The 23,541-nt window shown below is 42.3% G+C and overlaps 1 protein-coding gene across 4 annotated transcripts; it reads right to left on the bottom strand.

Annotated features, from left to right (window-relative positions):
• Nucleotides 1-1,280: 1,280 nt before the first annotated feature.
• On the bottom strand, nucleotides 1,281-22,721 carry NOCT (nocturnin). 4 transcript variants are annotated; one of them, XM_032463585.1, is made up of 5 exons: nucleotides 22,115-22,233; nucleotides 7,210-7,247; nucleotides 5,910-6,003; nucleotides 4,368-4,640; nucleotides 1,281-3,257 (listed from the first exon to the last, which is right to left on the bottom strand). In XM_032463585.1, the coding sequence occupies exons 4-5, from the start codon at nucleotides 4,630-4,632 to the stop codon at nucleotides 2,434-2,436; spliced, it is 1,089 nt and encodes a 362-aa protein (XP_032319476.1). In that variant the 5' UTR covers nucleotides 4,633-4,640; nucleotides 5,910-6,003; nucleotides 7,210-7,247; nucleotides 22,115-22,233; the 3' UTR covers nucleotides 1,281-2,433. The 4 variants fall into 4 exon arrangements, with proteins under 4 accessions (XP_032319476.1, XP_032319469.1, XP_032319480.1 ...); XM_032463578.1 differs by having other exon boundaries at nucleotides 5,935-6,003; XM_032463589.1 differs by lacking the exon at nucleotides 5,910-6,003 and having other exon boundaries at nucleotides 22,115-22,231.
• Between the last annotated feature and the right edge of the window lie 820 nt (nucleotides 22,722-23,541).

Genomic DNA, 23,541 nt, shown 5'->3' with positions numbered 1-23,541 from the left:
TCAACATATGGGATACGAAAGGAAAAGCTGAACCAAAAGGCACATAAGGATGGAATACAGGAAACCCATTAATAGAACATACTTAAAACTTCAGAGTACAGATTTGCTTACCAGTATTCCTTCAGGTGACTGAAAGTCCATAAGGCAAAGCTGTCTACAAAGAAAGACTTAAGGGGACAAAGAAATACATGTGCAACCTAACAAGATTTATATACCACTAAAAAACTGTTTAACATAGAAAGCTCACATAATTACACTTTAAGCAAGGACAATCAAGTGTCTGGCCCACTGCCATACTCGGAAGGCTGACTCTGAAGGAGAGCTCCACTGTGGGGTTCCTCCATCTCCATTTATATTTCAGTCACATGTTGGTATTCCAGAAGCATTTCTGCTCAGTGGCATTCCCACCCACCTCCAACCCATAGCCAGTTAACTCATATTGGGTGGACAACGTTTGAAATTCAAACACTATTTTGGCTTTCATTCTCATCCAGATTTGCTTGCTTAATTAAGGTTATGAACATTTCTCTTCAGGTTGGTGTACTCTGGGGAGGTAAATAATACTTAATGCCTGCACAAGTATGAGGAAGTATTCAGCTTCTTAACAACACAACACTCAGTCATGCAAAGATGTGAACCAAATGACAACGGGTACAAATGCTCTTCCTGATTGCCATTCCTTCCAGGTAACCCCAAGATTTTATGTGTACAATGTACTGAAAACCTCATTTGTTTCAAAAGTGGTTCTAATGTAGAATATCTGGATGAGCTATTCTGGGGATCCCAACCTTAGCACTAAGATACCTAGTAAGCATAGCGCAGATGCCTTTGATGTGCAGCTCAGATCCACCTGTGTCCATTTAAAAAATGAAGGTCTGATCGCTTATATGTGGAATCTTAAAAAAGGACACAAATGAACTATTTATAACTTAGATGATTGATTTCTTGAATATGTGCAAGCACATTTGACTGTCCTTTATGACTGGATTACTGCATTCTGTTGATTCTTATTTTGTGGTTGGCTTTATTCCTTTGATAACTATGTAAATTTAAAAAGCTAAATCTCTAAACTGTTCTTAGAAACAATGAACAGTACATGTGTAAATTTTAAAACGGTTTTATCTCAGTGAGTTGCTCTTCCTAGAATAAACTGTTTACCACCCCCCACCAAAACAGGTCTGCATGTAAAGGGATAGTGTGGGCACCACATTAACAGTATTGAAAGATCAAATCAACTCTCAGATTCTTTTTGCATTAAAAAGACAAGATATTAAAAACACTAGCTTTGAAAGACCATTTATTAATCTTGAATATTTACAACTCATGGATTAAAATACTTTTAATTTATTACCATTAGGCTATTTTGGGTGATTTTGTTTGAAAGGGGCTTTACCTGTTACCTATACCATTTTGATTTCTGATGGAAGAGAATTCTGGGCTGTTTTTCTAACTTTATATCCTTCTTTCTAGAATTTTTGAACCAGTAAACTTAGTAAATTTTAACGACAACCTCATTAACAGGCTAGAAATAGTTTCCCATCTCTGAAAAGGTCCCACTGACTTTTTAGCCACTGCCACATAAAAGCTCCCAAATAACCTATTGTGAAAAGCACATACCATTACAAATAATGGCACTAAGTGACCTCAGACACACACCACAACCATTCTGATGGAAAACTGGAAATGTATAACACTGATTAAATAATGAAGACTGGCAGTGGACTCACTTAAAGAAACACAGTAATAGGGAACATGGAGGCAAAGCAAGGATTCATGAAGAACCTATCAAGGAGAACTGATACTCCATTTAAATAACAAAAACCCCTCTAGGTTAAACAGTTTCTTTGTACACTACGATTGTTAGACCCTAAGTAAAAACATCTTTAAAGCTTTAAGAAAATTTCTATAAATTACTCTATAACTTAATGTTTTGCATGGTTTTAAAATGTTCATACTGCTTTAATTTACTTAATTTTACATGAAGATATAAAAAATAAATATTGCCATGCATAACTTGCTGACATTTAAAAAACCACAAATAAATAACTTGCAATGGTGTCTACAGAAACTACTCCTGCATACTTATTGTTAGTTATGGAGGACTCAAGCAAGTCTATTTTTATATAGCATCCTCAACTGAAAAAGCTTCAAAACAAGCCTAACATAATGCCCTTAAATGATCAAGAAAATGCTACAGGGAAGAAAACAGTACAAACCAGAACTGGAGTGCAAACACCTTTTTTGCCGTAGGTTTTAATGGAAAGGGGTTGTGAGCTATGGGGTTCCTTCCCGAGGGCATGCTGGAAACACGGAAAGTGAAGCTGGGGAAACTGGGAATCCTTCCTTGGTCAACTTCTTATCCTACTTCAGTTTCCTGAAACATCCCTGGTTAAAACTCCTGTGATTAAAAAGACAAGCACTTATAAAAGTCCATCAAGGTTCCTCATTAAAGCTGAAGTCACACACTAGAGACAGGTGGTCTGAAGGGTAATTGAAGGATGGTAGGCGGTTGGGTCCGATCTGTTCCTCAGTGAGCAAATCCAGAGCCGAGCACACACTGAGAGCATGCTTGGAATACCAGATGTAGTCCAGGGTGTGGCGGCACTCCCCCGAGGTCCGGATCTTCCAGGTCGTGTACGGGGGCTCCGACTGCCCGTCAGCACTCAGCAGCTTGTAGGCGCTGTTCAGGTTGAGGCTGGAGGAAGCAAAGTGTTTGTAGACCTCCTCCGTGGGCTCTGCATTGAAGTCCCCACAAACAATAAGGGGAATCTTGGCTCCTTGGGTGATGTTCTGCAGGTTCTGGAGAAGGTCACAGCCTTGAGCTGATCGAAATCGCTCCCAGCCAGTACGTGCTTTCAAGTGGGTGACGGCGATGCACAACTGTCGGCTGGACTCCTTGCACTCCAGCGTCTGGGCGATGGCCACCTGATTGGTTTTCAGAGTCATGGCTGTCAGCCTGATGTTGGCACTGTTGACTAGCTTGAATCGGTTCTGAAGAAAAAACAGGGCACAGCCATCCGGCCCGTTGTTGTGTTCTACGTCTAGACACGGTGACCAAGGCTTGGGGAAGAATGTGCCTTGATAGCCCAGTCTACTGAGAAGTGGGTGGAAGGTGTCAAAATAGTGGTCCACCTCTTGGAGGCACAGGATATCAGGCTGGTAGGCTAGGATTTCTTCCAGGATGAGACACTTCCTTTCTTCCCACTTGAGTGCTTCGATAGGGCACTGGACAAAGTTGTCTTTGCCTTCTCCAAGAGCTGAAATAAAGAAGCCAGTCAGCTGTCAGCTACTAAGAACATGACTTCTAGTACCTGGGAGTCACCTTAGGTTTGCTGCTACCTTCCGGTGCTTCCTCTGCTTCGGATGCTTTGGGTGATTCTTCTCTATTACTGCACTGATCTGGCGAACTAAATAAATAACCCTTTCCCATCCAGATGGAGCAAGCAACAGATTTTCTTTCATATTAAAACTATTTCATGTCACTACATTCTGGGACATAAGAGTTTAAATTTTAGCCTTAAACAGGGCTCTCTGCATTCCCAGCGATCTAAACTACATCATATGAAATAAATATATTCAACTCTATATACTGAGTTCAACACTGACTATAAGTCATATCAGGTCTATATGGACACCACTCAGAAGAAATGACACCTATTTTAAATAGGCATCTTTTCCTGTTTATGGATGAAAAGCTGGGGAAAAAAAAGCATCAAAGGTTGGAAACTCAGGGCATAAGAAAAGGGGGTGAAAGGTGACCCCAGTTCCTCTTAAAATATCAACTGCTGCACAATAGGCAATACAACAGTAAGTTGACTTACACACCTGCTTTTAATTCAGCAGACCCAGGAAAGGCTTCCTTGCTACCAGATCAAAGTAGTATCTTGGTGAACAGAAAGCTGAAGCAACATCTCTTTGGCATCAGGTTATAAAGATAACACTGGGATGAGAATCTGGCTACAAGAGTACCTAGCCACAGCTCCCAGCGCATTCAGTAGACTCAGTTTCTAGCAAATGTTATCCTAGTGTAGTGCTGTGGACTGAAAGCTGGAGACAACAGAAAGTTTGAGGCTGATAAAGACAGGGTCCTTTAAATCTAGGTGTGCTGTGAAGCACACAGACTTTCACTGCACTCAATAGACAGCCTACAAGCTGGAGGGTATGGAATCCATCGGGATTTGATGGTGAAAACCAGATGACTCCCTTTCCTAACCTCCCCCTCTGGAGCTCCCCCTGCTGCCCTGGTCACCGCCCCTCCTGCACCTCGGCCTGCCCACGCCTCTTCCCTCCACATCACACCTCAGTGCATCGGGACATGCAAAAGCAGGAAGGCAATCACAGCTCAGCTGCAGACGCATCAGGCATACCTTGGGCGAGGATGTTCCACTGCATGACCCTAATAGGTGGGTGGTGGCTACTGGGGCAGTCTGCCCTCAGATCCACAAAATCCCTCTGGAAGCGGGGAGGGCGAGTGTGCAGGACAGCCCTGCATTCCTCGAGGAGCTCTTTAGGATCAATGGGCTCCAGATGTTCTGGGTCAGGTGCCACCAAATACTCTGGGTGCTGGGAGGCGGCGCTGCTGTTCAGTGTCTTGGCGAGAGCACTATAGAGTCTGCTCGTACCGTTTCCCATGGAATACACTACAGGGAAGGAAAGCACAGTTACACACGCAGCTTCTTTGCCTGCCTTTCTTCCATTTTCATCCAGCTCAGCTACAAGATAAAGCATTTACTGCCCAAAGCCAAGAGCTCAATTTAGGGCGATGTTGTCACATGTAAAGCCAGCTCCACACAGTGGAGTGAAGGAGTTTCCAGAGTCTCACTTCTCACTAGGACAAGCACTTGAAATACTACTGTTGAAATACCTCAATCTCTATGGCTTATTTGAATCTAGAATTTGTCTTTATAATTTATAAACCCCGTCATATGAAAGCATGGCTAAACCAAATCCACACTCTTTTGTCTACGTATTGTAGTAAGAACTCGAAGTCCAGTTTGTAAAGAGGGAAATGACCGAAAGCCCAGTTAGTCCTGGAGAAGAGCTGAGGTGAAAGCAGGCTGCTGCTCCAGCCACGGCATCTCTGCTATGGGACTAGGTCCAGACTCCATCTCTCGTAGATGTTAACCCGACGTCAGGGCTCTGGCTCTCTGCAGAATTCTGTGAACATCACCGAGCAATGTAGTCTGTAATCTAATATCAATTGCCAGATGTTTTAAAAATCAGAAAAGGGGATGGTGAAGGGGTAAGCGACAGTTGTCCGCATTTCCTGGGATCCTGGGGGGAAAGGGTGAGGAGAGGGGCAGGAAGCACTGCTTCAGTACATTTTTATGTAACTAGATTTGAATTCACTGACAGTGCACAACCTTCAAGGAATTAGCTTGAGGAGAGCTGTACCTGCCACTTCACGGGGAGTAGCTGATAGCTCTTTTAGGTCAACCCTGTTTTCTCTTCATTATAGTGTAAATTAGGGGCAGGTTTTACTTGAACAATATCTAAGATTGTGTGCATGAAGAATCCTGGTACAGAGGAATCTGCATTCCCCTACCCCAACCATGTCTTGCCCTTTCTTGAAAGACACCAAGTCTTCTTCATAAAACATTATTTGGCAGGCAATCAAGTTCACTGGAGTAGGTCACAAAAGCAAATTCAAATATTCACCAAGTGTCCTTAAACACCAAAGTCAACAAGCATGCAAGCATGCTCTCTATGGTTCCTTTTCATCAACAAGTAGTTCCCCAACCCACCCTCCAACTATAAATCTAGATTAAGGCAAAGAAATGCAAACCAGTTTTCCCAACATACATCTTTGTGTTCGTGCAACTAACTGCAAGCAAGTCTGCTCTTCTCACAAGCACACATGCGCAAAACCACGCACACACGTTTCCAAACTGTTCGAATGGAATATATACAGTTCTTTTTCACCAATTTGCTTGCCTATCTGAGTACATGAGTCCAAAGAAGAGATTTCTTGGCTGGCAGTACAACTTTGAAAATCTTCCTTTTCTATTAAAAAAAAAAAAATCAGTGAAAGGTCCTACTGGTTTCTCAAGTGTGGTTTCGAGATGAGCAGCATCAGCATCACCCCAGCGGTGGACCAGACTGACAGAGTGCGCCGCAGCCAGCAAACACAGGCACCACGGTGTGCAACAAACGGCAGTATTTGATATCTGTCAGGCTCTAAGCAGACTACCAGCTTGATTTGATCCAGTTTCAACAGGATTGCTCTACATCCTTTTGATGGCATCATATCTTTGCCAAGCTGAGTTTTGGGGTGGTTACTCTGATAAAAAGCAAGTATGTGAAAATGTGTGTGAAAAAGACGCAATAGGGTCCAATAGGAGTCAAAGGTTTGAACAGTCCTGTGAAGCCAGAAAAACTCCTGAACCACACTTCCTTCTAAAAACTTAGAAAACCTTCACAGAAAGTGAATAAGAAGCAGAATAACATCCGTTTAGACAGTGAAAGCATGCCAGAAAGACATGATCAAAACTGTATCCTATTGCAAAACAAGCTAAGTCATTGAGAAAATGACAGAATAGCTTCAATCAGAATTAGAAAACACAGGCCGAGGCAACAAAAAGGATTTATAACAAAAAAATAACAAAAAGAAATGAGATAAAGTATTTGAGAGACAGTGGCAAATATTATGTTATTATATTAAGATACAACATATGGTAACAAAGGTTCATGTATTGGAAAAACCAATGCAAGGAAATAAAATAAATACTAAAAACTAAATCAAGAATACTTGAATCAAGAACCAAGAGTACAAAGTTTCATTCATGCAGGATGAAGTTCTGGAGTGTTAACATACAGCATGGTGACTACAGTTAGTAACATTGTGCTGTATTCTTAAAATCTCCTAAGAGCAGATCTTAAGTGATCTTGCCCACCCACTAAACACACACAACTATGTGAGTGACATGTTAATTAGCTCGACTGAGGTAATCATTTCACAAGGTATCCAAATAATACATTACGTGGTGTGTCTTAAATACATACAATTATTATTTGTTAAATACACCTCAATAAAGCTGGAAAAAATTAAAATGAACTGTTTAAAAGGGAAAAATTAATTATGAGGCAAAAAAACATGCATCGTGGACATACTCAAACCATCAACACATAAAGGTCTGCCTTATCTTTATTATTCTAAAAAGAATTTTTTTTAATACTTGAAACTATTTATTGAAAAAACACATCACATACCTGAGAATATCAACCAAGAATGACCAACACCAACTGGACTGTAAAGAAAAAGAAAGAAATCCCTTTGGCATCTGGGCAAAAACAGCAGGTAACTTAGAGTATCTATCACCAGACTTCAACTGCAGTGTTTCATACCAGAAGAAAATGAAGTTACATATCTGAACTGACAAACTATATACATAACTAAAGTGTATGATGTGTATATATATGGCTTATCTACATGTGAGTCTAGGATTTTATATCCAGCGAAACTAAATATTGACTCCATGAGCCCTTAGTGCAGAAACTACTAGACTAGGGATGCAGACTGCAGCCGGATGTATTTCTGTACAGTTCTCAAGCTAAGAATGGTTTTACACACACACTCACGCACATAGACACACACTGTGTGACAGGATCATTTTTAGCCTTCAAAGCCTAAATGTTTGCTATCCTGCCCTTTTCAGAAAAATCTTGCCACTCTTGGAACTAGACAACAAGCCTTAGACCAAATGACCAGAAATATTGATAAGAACAAGGTGGTACTATATTAAATATATAGCTGCTTAGAAAATAAAATCTAAATGAGGTTAAAAGAGAGTACAATAAGGGCTATGTGATCGAATAGTGAACAAAGATTTAGTAGGACCAAACAAAGAGCATGTGTTGGTGGGGGAGCAGGGACCAAAGAGGAAAGCATATTTAACTGTGATCATAGTAATGTAGTATTAGAATCGTTATTCTGAGACTGTTGTGCAGATGTGAGATGAAGCAAACTGGATATTCTAATCCCATCATTCCTTGTGGTCCTTTTTTGGTTTGGTTTTGGAAATACATTTATAAGCTATTAGCAACAACACTCGAGGAAAACATTCCTGTTAAAGCTAGCTCATTTTAGACCCATAGTGAATTATTAAATCTTGTCATCCATCTTATTTGTGACTGAATGACTTTTGGTAGTTTTCAAAAATTAAATCTACCATCAAAAGAAAAGGTTTTGCAGCAAAAAGATGAAGGACATACTGCAGCATGGGCTACAGTACTAGGTCCTTTATAATTCCAGTCCCAGCTCTACCACTGTTGAGCTTTTCCACATTCTCTAGACCTGCTTACAGAGCCTCTAAAACCAGGGCTTGTTCCCTGGGAACTATATTCAACATCCTATAATAAACCATAATGGAAAACTGTGTATGTGTACCTATATATATATAACTGAAACACTATGCTTACACCAGAAACTAACATGGTAAATCAATTATACTTCAATTTAAAAAATAAAAAACAAAAAATAGGGGAGAGGGTATAGCTGAAGTGGTAGAGTAGGCTCAATCCCCAGTTCCTCCATTGAAAAACCAAAATAAATCTAATTACCTCCACCCGCAAAAAACAAAATTAAGAAAAAAAAACCAAAAAAATTAAGATGAGGGCTTGTTAAGTGACCATAATTTCTTTAAGATTATTTGGAAAATGCACCTAGGTTAAAACTGGTAGCAACTTCAAAATAATCTCTACTACTTGCACTGGAGGAACATACATCTCTATCAAGAAAACTTGAATGTTACTCAGAATGACTTTTATTCCCCTCAAATTTGAGACCTCAAATGGACAATCTGTCATCTGTGATAACAGTACTCCGTGCGGAGTATTACTGAGGACTGTCTTTAAAAGTTTTACTAACATAGAACTTTTGCTCTTGTTTCACCACAGATTTATTTACCCAAGAAAGGGGTAATTAGGTTAAATTTTGACTGAGACTGGGTAGAGAGGAATGGTTTGGGAGTATTTACCTGTCCCTGTTCCTCCAATCTTGTAGGAAACCCAAAGATAGTCCCCAAGATGGACCAATGCAAGCCTGAATACCAGATTACTTAGTGACAAAGCGGCCTGGGACATGCCTTCTGATACCAAAGTATCTGGTCATCAGGCGACAAATCACCCTGTTGCACGGTGAGCATGGAATCAAGACAGGGAGACACAATGGTCCTGAAAGATGTTCCTGCTGGTCCGCCTCCCAGACAGTGGACTCCGCTCCCACTGTGCACGCCGCGCTCTGTCCACCTCCGCAGTTCACTCTCCTGGCCGGTTGTCTCTGGTAAAACTAGTATCTGCGATCTAATCCAACCTCACAGTCCTCAGTATGTTAATTTTACATTCTTATTTCCCTATTCTCTGAGTTTGGGGAAGGGCACTTCATATCTATAAAACATGAGCTGACCTTTTCAAGAAGGTAACAAGTTTTTGGCAGAGATTAATACATGTGAATAACAAAAGTGAGTGGATACTGTGTGGAATGGGCTAGGGTATAGGAAGGGCTAAAACAGTCAGGATGGGTAAGAATAATCAGAAAAAGACTTAAAAAATAGGACTAAGAGAATCACCCCTAATTCCTGAGGACACCACTCACTTGGTCGTAGGTGGCCACCATAACCCCCGCCTCACTCACACACACACACACTTGCCACCACTCTGGCCCACTGGAGATGCTCATTTATTATACAAGATGCTCAAGGAAGTCTCACTAAAAGATGGAATTTGAGAGACCTGAATGTGGTAAGGACACCAGTCTTATAGAAGAAATCCAAGAACACTCTGAGCAGGGGGAAGAGCAAATGCCAGAGTAAAAAAAAAAAGGCCCTGAGAAAGGAACATGCTTGGCAAGGCTGCGGTCCGGCCAAAGGATGAGTGACAGAATGAAGAGAAGATGAAGCCCGAGGGTAGCTCACAGACCCTTGGTGGTGTCTGAGACCCTTCTGCAGGAGGGCATGACCAAACTCTTCCCACAACACAAGACACCATTTGCCATTTTCACTGTGCTGGTCTTTGCTTTGCCTGCAGCCGTGGTGAGGCTGCTGTGTCCGCACAAATCCAGCAGCAGCTCCGGGCTCCACCAGTAGCTGCTGTGCTCTCCACCACCACACATGGGTTTTTCTTTTTGCTAATGCCAGTTTTACTTTAAAATGTCCTTAATTAGGCAGTAATAAGTACTTTTGTTAAATATAGAGTCTTGGTGACGTTTTTAGTATGTGACAAAATGAAAAGTCCACACAAACACTTTTGCTGCAAAATGAACTTGCCCCGGTCTTCACAGAACACCATCTTTACCTCCACAAACTGACAAACTACAGTTAACCAGACCTGGATGTCAGACAGAAACTAAAGTGTATGATGTGAGCCTGTCACTTTAAGGAAAACAATGGACAGCATTTGGGTCAACGATAAAAATCTCCCAGTGAAAATTTCGCAAAACATGTCTGCCATCAGGAGCTGAACAAGATGGGTGGTGATCTTACTTAAGGTTATTTTTATACTGTATAACCCAGTTAACCAACATTTCCCATACCACTAACACAAAATCACACATGGGCAAAAGACCCATTCAAAGTGCCAGGCAAATCAGTGGATTACAGGGTAACAGAATACAAATAGTTCATTCATCTGGTATCAGATTCCACACTGCAAATAAATACAGAAAACAAAGAATGATTTTCTAAAAAGGCTGTTAAAACTTTTTTCCAACTACGTTTCTGTGAGAGACTGGATTGTCTTCATTTATTTTAACAAAAACAACATATCACAACAGATTGAAGGGAGATTATGAGAATACAGATGTCTCTTATTAAGCCAGACTTTTAAAGAGATTTCCAAAAATGTCAAACAATGTCACTCTTTTCACTAATTTCTCTTTGTTTTGGAAAAGCTATTTTTTCCACAAAAATGTTACTTATGTTAACCCTGACTTTATTACTAAATTAAATGACTTGATAAGCATTTTAAAATTCTCAAGTTTACTATTTACATGATATACATATCATATATTACGTTATATATTAACCCATATAAACAAACTGTGGGGTACTCAATAGTTTTCACTAATGTCCAGAAAATGTCTATGCTGGATTAACCGTCATCAAAGTGTGGACATCCTGTTCGGGGACATAAACAAAGCAATCCCCTGGGAAGAAAATGAGAACTTTTCCATCTAAAAAAGATGAAATGAGGGGGGAAGGGAAGATATAGCTCAAGTGGTGGAGTGCATGCTTAGCATACAAAAGGTCCTGGGTTCAATCCCCAGTACCTCAAAAAAAAATAAATAAATAAATAAAAAATAAACCTAATTATCCCCCCCAAAAAAGTAAAATTAAGACACAATGAAATAATAAAGTAGGCATGTCTATAATTCATACAGACACAGAGCACATAACCAAATTTGTTTCAAACTGACAGCCTCTGACCACCAAATGTGGGACGCCACTGCTGCAAGCTGTCTCCACAGACCAGTACTACCTCCAATCATGGATCACTTCCCCTCACCTTTATCCCATCATTCCTAATATCCAACCTAGACTCTATACCTCAAAAATAGTCTTCTCAGGAAGTCAGGTTACTGAATCAAATCAGAAGGGATTTGGGGAAGTCCCAATTCTTCCTGACTTCAGTTCTTTTCTGCTTCTAGCCCAAGGAACAAATGAACTTACTCAGTTACTTCTCAACACAAAACTTTCTGGTAACATAACAGACATCAGTTCAAAGTACAAAACACCGGCTAGGGAATTAGGAACTAAAAGCGGACACTATGAGGACTCCACATGCTGTTTTTTACTTATAATCCTGTAAACCAAGGCTCAGATCCACCTAAGGTAGTAAGGCAATTTATTTAGATTTGAGGACAAAGGAAGGCTGAAGACTGGGGCACCCTCCTGTCCCTCTCCCATCCTAAGAATGATTCCAGTGACAACTAGTGACTGCTGAATGCTTACTATGCACCACTCACAAATTCTGCTTGCTTCGACTGTGGTATTTTCAAGTAATTCTCACCACAGTCCTCTGATTATGCCACTCTGATTATGCCTCTATAAAAGGGGTGGGCAATTATAACTGAGTAACAATTGTTACAACCTAGTAACAATTCCCATTGTCTCTCACCTGTTTTAAAAAATAATCACTTTCGAGTATCAACCATTAAAAAAAATCCTTTTCACACATAAATCAGACACATGTTTGATTCCAAGACTGCTTTCTACTGAAGTTTTATGCCTTAATAGGTGCTGCCATTTAGGGCTTTAAAACGATTGTCTGAAGTTCAGAATAGTAACATGGAAAGCCACTTTCCCGAAGGGAGGCAGCACAAACAATTCACCCAGATGGTAGCTTAAGATACTGGAACATATTATTTATTATTATTTTTAATTTTATTGAGTTACAATCAGTTTACAACGTTGTGTCAATTTCTGGTGTATGTGGAATGTATTATTTCTTGACAAAACCTCTGCTGAACTTAACTGGCACTCATACTGGCTTCTAGGTCCAATATAATGTGTTTGGAGATGGGCTATTTTTTATTTGACTCCATATTATATTCGGTTTTTGCCCCAAATTAATTTTTCCCAGACAGTTTACTAGATCGCAGTATCAGGCGTCATTCTCAATGTAATACATACACATGATATAATCTACACAGGCAAAAGGCCAATGAAAGCAGCTGAAATTCTCATGTAGCTGCACTGCTCCCATTGCTTGCCATTTCCCAGTTCTGTATTTCCAAATACACACAAAACTGGATGCCTGCATTCCATGATGATGATGATGATGATGATGATGATGATGAATACCTCACTGCTTTATAGGAATAAATAATTCTTATCCTTATATTAGCCTTTACCAGAGAATTCAGATTATTTAGATTCCAGAAATACAGTAGTGATTTGTAAAATCCCCCTGTTTGTCATCCCTTTATTTTCCTAATAAATTAAGCAAAAGTGGGCTAATCACTAAAATACAGAATGTTTATTCTTTATTCTACCAAATACTACATAAATTGCTGTTCTAAAGCAACAGGCAAACTACAATATAAGTTCCTAAGAGTGCCAACCATCAGAGGGCAATGATCAGGGACGGTTTAATGAAACACCTTCATTCAATAATCAGAATGCTGGGGGGGAATCCTAACATTGGAGACCCAGACTGATGGGGCTGACCATTCCAAGCAGTCCTAACAGCACGCAGATCACAGCAGAAGGACCTCTCTCCACACAATGTTTCTCTAGTTACCCAGCAATTCTAGAGTTTGCCCAAACCATTCGGCCTGTTAATAATTTCTCACAGTTAGTCTAAGCTTAGTCCTTTGAAGCAAAGGCTTGGCAAAAATGCTGATTAAAAGCAAAAGCTAAGCAAATGCCAGGATTATCTGGATACACACCTGAGAAGCTGCTGGAGCTGACCAACCTTGAGCCCAAGGAAACCTCCAAGACTAAAAGCACACAAAACTGTAAAGGACAGACGTCACAGGAAGGCATCACTGAAACAGCAATCCTATGCTGCCACCTACTGGCCGTGTGTTGAACCACCTCAGAAAGCTTAGCTCACTTGGCGACGAATATTCAGACTTAAGAGTAGGTTCTTGAGTTATAAATGTGATCACTAAGACAAGTGAGTGAAAATATTTACAGGATAACCATTGACCTAAAACAGCTTAGATGTGGACAATCGACCTAAAACAGCTTGAATGTGGATATGTGGTATATTTAATATTTACTGAAGAAATCAATACTCACAGCCCCTACACTTCACAGCTACATGGAGCAGGCCCCAGTGGCTCCCCTTTTCTTACCCCTGGCCTGATTCTCTTACTTAAATCACTCTTGATATTTGAACTACAAGCCCTGTCCTTTACTCATTAGACTAAGCTCCAGAGGACAGGGCCTATATCTACCTTGTCTACCACTTCCCCAGATACCCAGCCCCGTGCTTCAACAATGTTGATCAAAGGATGGCAAACAACAGAGTGTCAAGGATCCTGTCAAACACTGGCAGAGCACTTGCTGAGACCCTCAAGAACTCCTTAGCTATTTTACAGATGAAGACACCAAGGCTCACAAATGACTTGTCCTGAGTCACTATTAAATGTAACCATCTTTCTGGAATTCTATAGTCAGGGCCCTCTCTTTGTGTTCTGTACCCATCAGCTAGAAAACCAAACAGTGCAACATGCCCCCACAGGTCCACCTGGTAAATGAATGGGACCACCTTCAAATTTTGTGTAGGAGTATGGACTTGTAGTGCAATAACTAATCCCTGGTTCTAACAGACTGGATTCTAAGTGCCAATTTAGGAAAATACACTATTTTCTGGTGAAGGTCAAGTATCTTAGTCAGTGACCAGTCTTCAAATTTCATACTAATGACTGACTAATGACTGGCAGGCCTGGAGTACTTGGCAGCTGGGTATGTTAGCTTGTGAAAGCCTTATGGCTAAAGCTGACTTTTCTCTGAGTCCAGTCTACAGCTCTAGAGGCAAAATGGTCTTAAACACAGGCATTGTGTTTAAGTTAGGCTTCTGAGTGGGTTTCAAATCCCAGCTCCTCTTACGAATCGGATCCTGAACAAATTATTTCCCTCTCTGTGACTCAGTTTCTTCAACTGGGGATCACTGTGACCTACTTCATCGAGTTGCTGAGAATTGAGTTAAACTATATATACTTAGCACATCCTTAAGTGGTAGCTAAATGTTACCTATTTTGTTAAGTTTGATGAAGCTGCTTTCTGGGTTTAAAGAGAAGCTATTAACATTTAAGAGCCCAGCATGTGTCACACTCTTTCCATCTATCTTCATTGCTCTTTCCAATACTCCAGTGAAATAGTTATTTGCCATTTTAGAGACATGGATACACAGGTTAAGCGATGACACAGTTCTGTCAGGATTGCACAACTGACAAAGGTCTGGCCCTGGAGAAGGCTGCTTGCACCTTGGACCACTGCTCATCAGCATCTCTGACTACTGATCCGAAGCCAGGACAACTGGATGGAGCCGAGCCAGGGGCACACACAGGAATAAACAGAGGTCGAATTCCACCTCCTGCATCTGCCAGGTCACTACCATCAGTCACTGCCATTACAGCACACACATTGGCACAGCACAAAGTGTACAAAGCGGTGTAACGACCCACATGGCATTACTAGAGATATCAAGTGAAGGTCACGACTCTTAACCTAAAAATACAAGCTTCGAGACAGTGTGACAATCCCAGCGACCTTACTTTGCTAGGCAGCAGTCACAGACAAGAATGCCAAAGTGTTTTCTGGATAAGGCTGAGCTGTACCTTTAGTCATACCAGATTCTTCTAGAAGATATGGCTAAGGAAAAGGAAATCTCTCCCCATGAAAGCTCAGGTTAACACATTAAATTGGTGTTCAATTGTTACTTGGCTGGCCAAGCATCTCCACAAGCTGGGCTTTCCTAGCATAAGGCCCTGGATGGATTGAAAAGGCAGAAACTAAAAGAATCTGGTGGGACAAGTGCTCTCCACAAAGACATCATCAGGTCTGTGTTTCTATATGATGCCCATCACTAACATTTCTGGGGTACTCAAGAAGTGGCCAGGTTTACAGCTATAAATAGAAACATGGGAGCTGAGGAATATTGCGCTGATAGTACAGAGTTCTTCCCTCTAGACTGGGGATCCGCAATCCCGTGAGCCATTCTGGCTGGTGCCCTGTATTTGTGCTGCTTGTGATCTTTCACATTTTTAAATGGTTGGAAAAAAAGTCATATTTCATGACAAGTGAAAAAATATTAAATTCAAATTTCAATGTCTATCGATAAGGTTTATGTATTGTCTATGGCTGCTTCCACACTACAGCAGCAGAGCTGAATAATGGTAACAGTTATTTGGCCTATAACGCCTAAAATATTTACTAGCTGGCTCTTTAAAGAGAAAGTTTGCAGACTCCTGCACTAGATTATACTTAAATGAGTTGTAGTTTGTACATACTTCACATAACCAATGAACGATTCAGTCATTTAAAACAGGGAAAAACAATTTTCATATATAAATTTCGGTAGCCTTGCTTGAATAATTAAGGCACATGCAGGAATAGAATCATCTTTAAAAATCTGAAGTGAAACTGTCTGGGGTTTAAACATCTGTAGTCCAATGGCTCATTTTTTAAAATGGGAATTGATATGTTGCATACAATCGCAACAGGTCACAGCTCATCGGGGATGAAGCGGAACATTACTCTGCCTAAGAACTTCCAGGAATAAAGTACACGTATTCAAATTTTTTTAAAGATGAAAACAGTATGTAAAATACGAAAAGAATGCCATCAATGGGTCAAAAATTCCAGCAAGACAGAGACAGGTTTCAATTAAGAGAGAAGCCAGAGTGGAGGAAAAAAGAGTACCAGCAACTAAAGGTAAATTAAATATGGTTCTTCCCAAGGGAGCTCTGAGTCCACAAAGACAAAGGGCAGGAGAGGCTGAGGGGCAACTAGTGGGGTATTTCTTTCAAAAATGGCCTTTGAAACAGCTGCACTAGTTCCGCCACCTCCCTTCCCACACAGACCGAAGCTGGCATGGGTGGCTTCTGCCCGTGGGATGGAACCAGAGGATCCTTCAGGGAATGGGCGACAAGCCTTGGAAGGGCTCCCAGGGGTGTTGGTCCGGAAAGAAAGCAGCAGACCAGGAGCTAACTCTGGACTCAGGGATATTTAAAGAGCGGTTGGGGGTGGGGGACTAAGCGTTGTATACAGAAGGAAGCCTGCCTCGCTCGGGCAAAGGGGAAGGTGTCCAGCCTGCCCCCTTGGACGCTCCGCAGGAAGCCTGGCTGCCCCCGCCCCGCGCCCCGCCCACCTCGCCCGCCCACTTCAAGAGGCGCGAAACTGCTCTACCCTGGAGGAGCCGCATGAGGGAGACGCGCATGCAGCTATAGCAGGATATTATGGACACAAAAATGAGAGTACGCTTCTATGAAAAAAGAAGCGGAGAACTAGATAAAGTCCAGCAACTGTAAACGACCGCAAAATAGAAATATTCGGAAAACTTCACGAACCACGGAACAGATCCACACGGCCAACAGTCTAACGGGAGTTTAAACAACGTGACAACAGGAGATGACACAGTGGATAAAATAATCCAAGAAATAACAGAAATCTTTCCTGTGCTAAAGGATGGTATGTCTTTGACTGGGCTCACCTGACGATGAGACCGTTTATCCTGACAGAACTTTTGAACACCAAGGATAAGAAAAATCCTATAACCCTACAGAGACAATAACTACTCACAAAGAAATTTAAGTTCTGAGGAAAAATATTTTTATTAACGGGCATGTGTTACTTCTGCAATTAAGAAAAATTATTTTAAAACACTAACATGAAAATTTTCCAAACAAAACTCAGAATTAACTATTTGAGAAATTAATTCTGGAATACATCTCAGCCAACCTATCTGAACTATAAAATTTGAAAAAACATCTTCCTGAGCAAGTCCCTCAGTGACGGTTATTATCCATGGAAGCCAAGCATAATGGAAATAGAACTATCATATCCAAGGTATGAGAATCTGCAAAGTAATTTTCTTGTTCCTGTACTGGGTGAGGTACTGAGTCCCAAGCTGGTTTGCAGATGGCAAATGGACCTGCCCCAGTCCTGGAAGCTCAGAGTTGGGGGAAAGGGTGGGGAAGGGAAGGGAGACTATGCACAAGACTAGGGCTCGGCGGGACATCATACTGCAGCTTTTCTGTACTGGGATTTTAGCTGCATGTAACTTTGTACTCATACTACTCCAATTCTGAGCAGGAAATTAAGATGGTTTTAAAAAACTTTCCTCTCTATCATAAATTTTCCTTTCAATCTCTCATAATCCAATAGCAGTCTAACTTCAGGGGGCAGGAGAATTAACACCTAAGAAAATTCTGAGAGGCTTCCAAGCACTTAGTAAAAACAAGCCTCCTCTCCTCTGCCCGGGCTACAAATCAGAACCAGCTGCTCAGGGCCCACTAGCACAAGCTAAAATTCAGAAGATCCAAGTGGGGCCCAGTCTTTTTAATAGTGTTGGGAGAAACAGTCATCCCTAAGTTATCTGAGGGGGATTGGTTCCAGGACCCCTCCCCACAGATGCCAGAAGTCCCTCATATATAAGGATGTAGTCAGTCCATGGTTTTCACAGACAGGGTTGGTTGGGAGGATGACTGCATTTCACAGGGTCATTCAAATCTAACAGGAATAATTTTCTTTAGCCCACTTTCCCTGGGCACACCCCCACATCTGACACTGAACTCAGGGTAACTTATGTTTCAGGTGCTGTTTTGTAACCAAGTAGAAACAAGAGGGCAGCTAAGATTTTTGCTTGTGGTCTTACATCTTCCTGTGGGAAGGCTGATGCCCCCTTATAAGGATTTATATTCCAAGAAACCCAAAATATTTTATAGTTGCTTTTCAAAAATACAAGTGGGTTTACTATGCAGTCAAATACCCATGCACACCATCCTTCAAATTTCTAAGTATTCAAGTGTGAGGACCATCCAAGTGGTTATCAAGGTCCTATAAATCCTGATTAGAGTGACTCCTTAAATATATATGCTGCGAGCCTCCCTTCCTCCTCTTTCCAAGAGCCAGAATATACCCTCTTCACCTCTTTTTTAGCGAACAGCACAGGAACTGACGTGCAATCACCTACCCACTCTAAAAGGGAGACAGCTACACGGATCCACTCCCATCACTATGTCAGTGCCAAGTTTTGTCCCACTTTCACAAACCAATCATTTCCTTTCCTTGAAGTTCGCTTTTGTTGAGGTAAATGTTCTTGCTCAGGGGTCTCCTGAATTGTCTTAGGCCCCCAAGCTCAAAGATCTTAACACTCTTCCAGAATCCTCTGAGCTTCCAGAACTTTCCAGGAATAAGCACCTCTGGAAAGGAGGAGTGGAGATTTATAAACTAGTCCCTAGGCTTTTCAGAAAGAATCATCTGGGACACTTGTTAAATATACAACTTAACCAGGATTCCCTTCAGGAAAACCTGATTTAAACAGATAGGCCAAAGACCAGAAATGCGCATCTTAAAAAGCATCCCAGATGATTCTGGAAGTACCCCTTTCCCAACAGTTCATCACTGCTCCCCTATCTGCCATCTTTCAGGCACATGGTCTCCTCTCCCTGACCTACTTGTCCTATTCAAAGAAAAGTTTTTCCCCACAAAGTCAGCCACACTGATTTCTTTCTTCTCAACTTCCACAGCAATTAGTCAGGAGATGCAATGTAGTATCTGGACCTTTTAAATGAACTGTGTTCAGTAAAACTTGTGGGATCAATTGATACCAATTTACCTTATTTTTTCTAGGTAAAGTCCAGTAAGCAAGGTTAAATGATTTGCAAATGTTCATATAAGTGTGTTGAATGTGACTCTGGAGCCATGATTATTAATTCAAAAGCCCCCAATAATTCTATTTACTCTTACAGTTGGATGCTACAGCAAAATGATACCTTAGTTCTCCTACAAAGAAAGCAGTGTATTTCAGTAGAAGCTTGGTAATTACAAGCTTTTCCATTTCTTCTCATAAGCAGCTTACTCATGTTGTTAAGGGACATACTAAATACAGCCGCCTCTTCAAATGAGCTGGTACTTGCTTGTAAAATTGTACCAAGAAAAAAAGTAACATGTTCCAGTAGTGAACAGTAATTCAGCCAAATTTTTACTTTCTGAGGAAGGATCTGGAAGAAGGCGTTTATAAACCCACGGATGACTCCCGACCACATCTCACCCAGTACAACTGCTGCTTCTTTATGGGGGCTGCTGTCCTTCCCTTTGAAAAGCTATCCAAATACTGAGATCATCTCCAAGGTCCCCTTTAAATTCTAATAACCTAGTATTTGATAACTGCCAAGGGGCTGTACTCATCTTTCCCAGTGACTTCTGATTGCCAAGGGGCATAAATTAGGAATTGATTATCCAATGGAGTCAAGTGTTAGGATTTACTACCAAACCCTCCCCCAAAAGACTCTGGAGGGTAGAGTAGCTTTCAGCTCCCTGAAGGCTTCTCTAGCCAGATGTCTAAACTTACATGGGGCATATAATAATCTGGACTTTATTATTGTTATTTTGTTAAGAAATGTGTAATTTCAAAAATTCTACAGTAGGATTTATGAATCTGGATTTTTTTAAAGCACCTAAAGCTGGTTCTGAGGCTCTTTGGGAAATCAATTTCAAGGTACCTCTTCTCTCACCCTGCCACCTCCATGCCTCTTGCTTTCCAGTTGGTTCTTGGCTTTTCCCAAGTGAAGAAATGTTTTAATCTCTTTCAAGGCCCAGCTCAAACGCCAGCCACTTTTGAAGCCTAAAAAGATCACCATTGCAGAAAGGGAATTCCTGTCCTCCAGCACCTTTGTGCTATTTGCAAACCTTTAATTGTAAGAGAATGAAAGGTGTTTGATTTCATTAAATAGTCATTTCTTTCATCTCTTACTGGGCACCAAACTCCTTAGAGGCAGACTAAGTCTCATTCTTTTGCCTCCTATAATAAAGCACCTACAGAATGAGACATCCTGTAAAGACTTTTTGAATGAATGATCAGGCAAATGAATTTATTCATGAGTTTCTTCCAACAAGTAGCTGCAGTGAAAACTGCATGAAACCAGAAAACTGCCTAAATGTTGTACTAACTGTCCACAGTGGTTGGACCATCAATTTTTGCAATTTCTTTATAAAACTAGGGGATTTCAGGAGACTTTTAGAAAGTTCACTAAACTTTGTGTCAGAAGCCTAAGATTTAAAATGTTCTATCTGACCTGTTTCCTCAGCTAACATTAGAGCTATCTGTATCTGTATTACACAAGCTATCTGTCCCCAGGATGAACCTACTGACTAACCTATTGCCTCTGAAAGACCTGGAGGGAATTTAGAGTAAGAGGTTAAGATAATGAGATATGCTTCGGGAGACAGCAGCTAGTTTTCTTTTTACTTCTCCCACTTCTAACCTAACAACGTTCCTCTTGAAAGTTTCCAGCAAGAAAAAACACTAACAGCTATTAGATGGTACCTATCCTAAGTTATTTCACAATGTGCCAAATTCCTCTGGAACTGGAAAGAAAATCTCAATGTGAATGTCAAGTTCATCCTTTTAAAGAATATAGTCTCCCAGTAACCAGTTTAAACATCCTAATCTTGGAAGTGTATCTCAACCTAAACATCTGTCAATAATCTAAGTAAAGTCTTGGCTTCAATCACATTTTGGATTATCACTTTCATGAATTAAAAAAGCCACATTGCACGCACTCTCTCTACTGCTCAATCTTTCCTTAAGTTAATCCAAAACTTTTGGAGCAAACCGTAGTTATTTATAACCTAAGGTGCTCATACAGATGTCCTAAACACCAATAACCTAACTTGAGCACAACCGAAACACAATTTTTAGTGTGATGAATTACAAGTTTTGAAAGAGAAGTTTTACTCCTCATTTTAAAAGCATGACTAATTTGTCTGTAAATGGTGGCGGCAGTAATGGGTCCGCCAGCAGAAACCGAGATGGCAAAAAAGGGAAAGTCCAGCGCACGTGAGGTATAAAATTGGCTCTTGGCAAACGGATGGCATCACCTTTACAAGATCTTAACCCCAGGTATACAGGGCTCAATGACACAAATATTAAGAGTGGAAGGCTCCCCAAAATTTCAAATCAATGTAAAAAGAGTCAATGCTCATTATAATACATTGGTAATACGACATTTTTAAGGAATTCAGAATATCTAAGCCATAAGAGCCCCATGTTCAGATAAATGTAACTTTGGATTTTTTCATAGATTTTCCATCATTAGCGCAATAAGAAATAAAACCAACACAAATAATTCCCGGCCTCGGAAGGGGGAAATTCAACACAGGTCAAGAGCGAGAGACATTGAAAGCACTGCATTCGAGGATCAAACGGGAAGCTACCACCGGGTTCCAGTCCTTACCAGACGCGGTTCAAGCCCCAGGCCAGGGCGGGCGAGGGCAGAGAGGTAAAGGGGAGCGGAGACGGCGGCTCGGGGACCAGGGGACCCGCTCCCCGGCCCGACCCCACCGCCCGGCAGCCCCCGGCTTCTCATTCATTCCGCGCCGTCTCCAGGTGGCGGCCAAACGTTGGCCGCAACCGCGTTCTCCGCCCAGAACCGCCGGGCACTCACCTGTTCGGAAGCAGCACCTCGCGACGCCGCGGGCCGCTGAGGCCGCCGCCAGTAGCCGGGGGGACGCGGGCCGGGGGGCGGTCGCGGGCGGGGGCGAGCGAAGGCGCGGCCGCGGGCCGGGCGGGCGACACAGGCCGGGCGCGTCCCTCTGCAGCAGGGCGGAGCAGAGCCGCCGCGGGCTCTGATACATGCCGGGCGCCGCCGCCACAACCGCCGCGGCCCCTCGCGCGCCCGACCGACCCGCGGGGCCCGGGCGAGGCGGGCGAGCCGAGCAGACTCTCAAGCCCGTCCAGACGGCGGCTCCCGGGCTCCTTCTCGCCCAGCGGCGGCCCGGGGGAGAGTCCTGAGCAGGCGAGCCAGAGATGAAGAGGCTGGAGCGGCGGCAGCTGCGGCCGCTGACTAGCTGTCTGCCGCCGGCCGGCGAGAGCCGGAGGGTAACCCGCGAGCGCAGCGCACTGACAAAGCGGGTGCTACCAAGCGCTATCGGGAGGGGGATCCGCGGAACCCGAGCCCGGCGCGACCAGGCTGGGACTCCCAGAACCGGTGTGATACTGCTCTGAGAGGAAGCAGAGCTTAAGCTGCTCGTAGGGTGGAGGCCGTGGGAGGTTCCAAGTAACATGTATCCCTTGGAGCGGTTTTAAAGAAATGAGCCTCCCCTTCCGCTGGCTGGAATGGAAACGCCCACAGGCTGGGCCTCTCAAGACAGTTCCAGGGCTCTGGCCAGAGGACACGTGTGTGTCCCAGGGCAAGACAGGATTTGAATGTGCTTGTGAGTGTACGTGTGAATCCGGCAACGGGCGTCCGCGTCCGGCCCTTTCGGCTGGATGTATTGCGTTAAACGAAATTAAGCACGATGAAGCTGGGACTGTGTGTGAGGGCGATGCTGGCTAGGAACACGTCCCTTTCCTCAAGGATGTTATACTCAGGCCATGGGAGCCAAAGGTAGTGATAGAAATCAGACCTTACAGCTCTACAAGTAGATTGAGATTATTGCCATGGGGTGCCTCAGTTTGGCGATAAAGGTCGTAACAGGCCTGGGGTTTCTAGGAGGTGTATTAGAAGAATTGGCATTTGCGTTGGGCCATTACTTGGAGGCCTAGGATTTACACTTGCGGAATTTAGGAGGGGGAGTGGTGGTGGTGAGTTTTATACATGAAAAAAATAAGAAAGCCCTGGGTGTATTTGCGGAAACAACTCTTAGTTCTGTAGAATGGAAGCTAAGGAGTAAGAAGACAGATGCTCGGATAGGTTATACTGCGGAAGGCAGAGATCACACTAGACCTAATTTGGTAGGAAATGGTGAACTGTTCATGTTTTGTGAGCTGGGCAAGGATGTGACTTAGGGCTGTGTTTTAACTGGTGGTCATGTATCACCGAAAAGGCAGGAGACAGTAGACCAAATGATATGAGAGATATTCTAGACCTGC

This window comes from Camelus ferus, chromosome 2 (assembly GCF_009834535.1).
Source record: "Camelus ferus isolate YT-003-E chromosome 2, BCGSAC_Cfer_1.0, whole genome shotgun sequence".
NCBI lineage: Eukaryota > Metazoa > Chordata > Mammalia > Artiodactyla > Camelidae > Camelus > Camelus ferus.
This window is presented reverse-complemented; position numbering and strand designations above follow the sequence as displayed.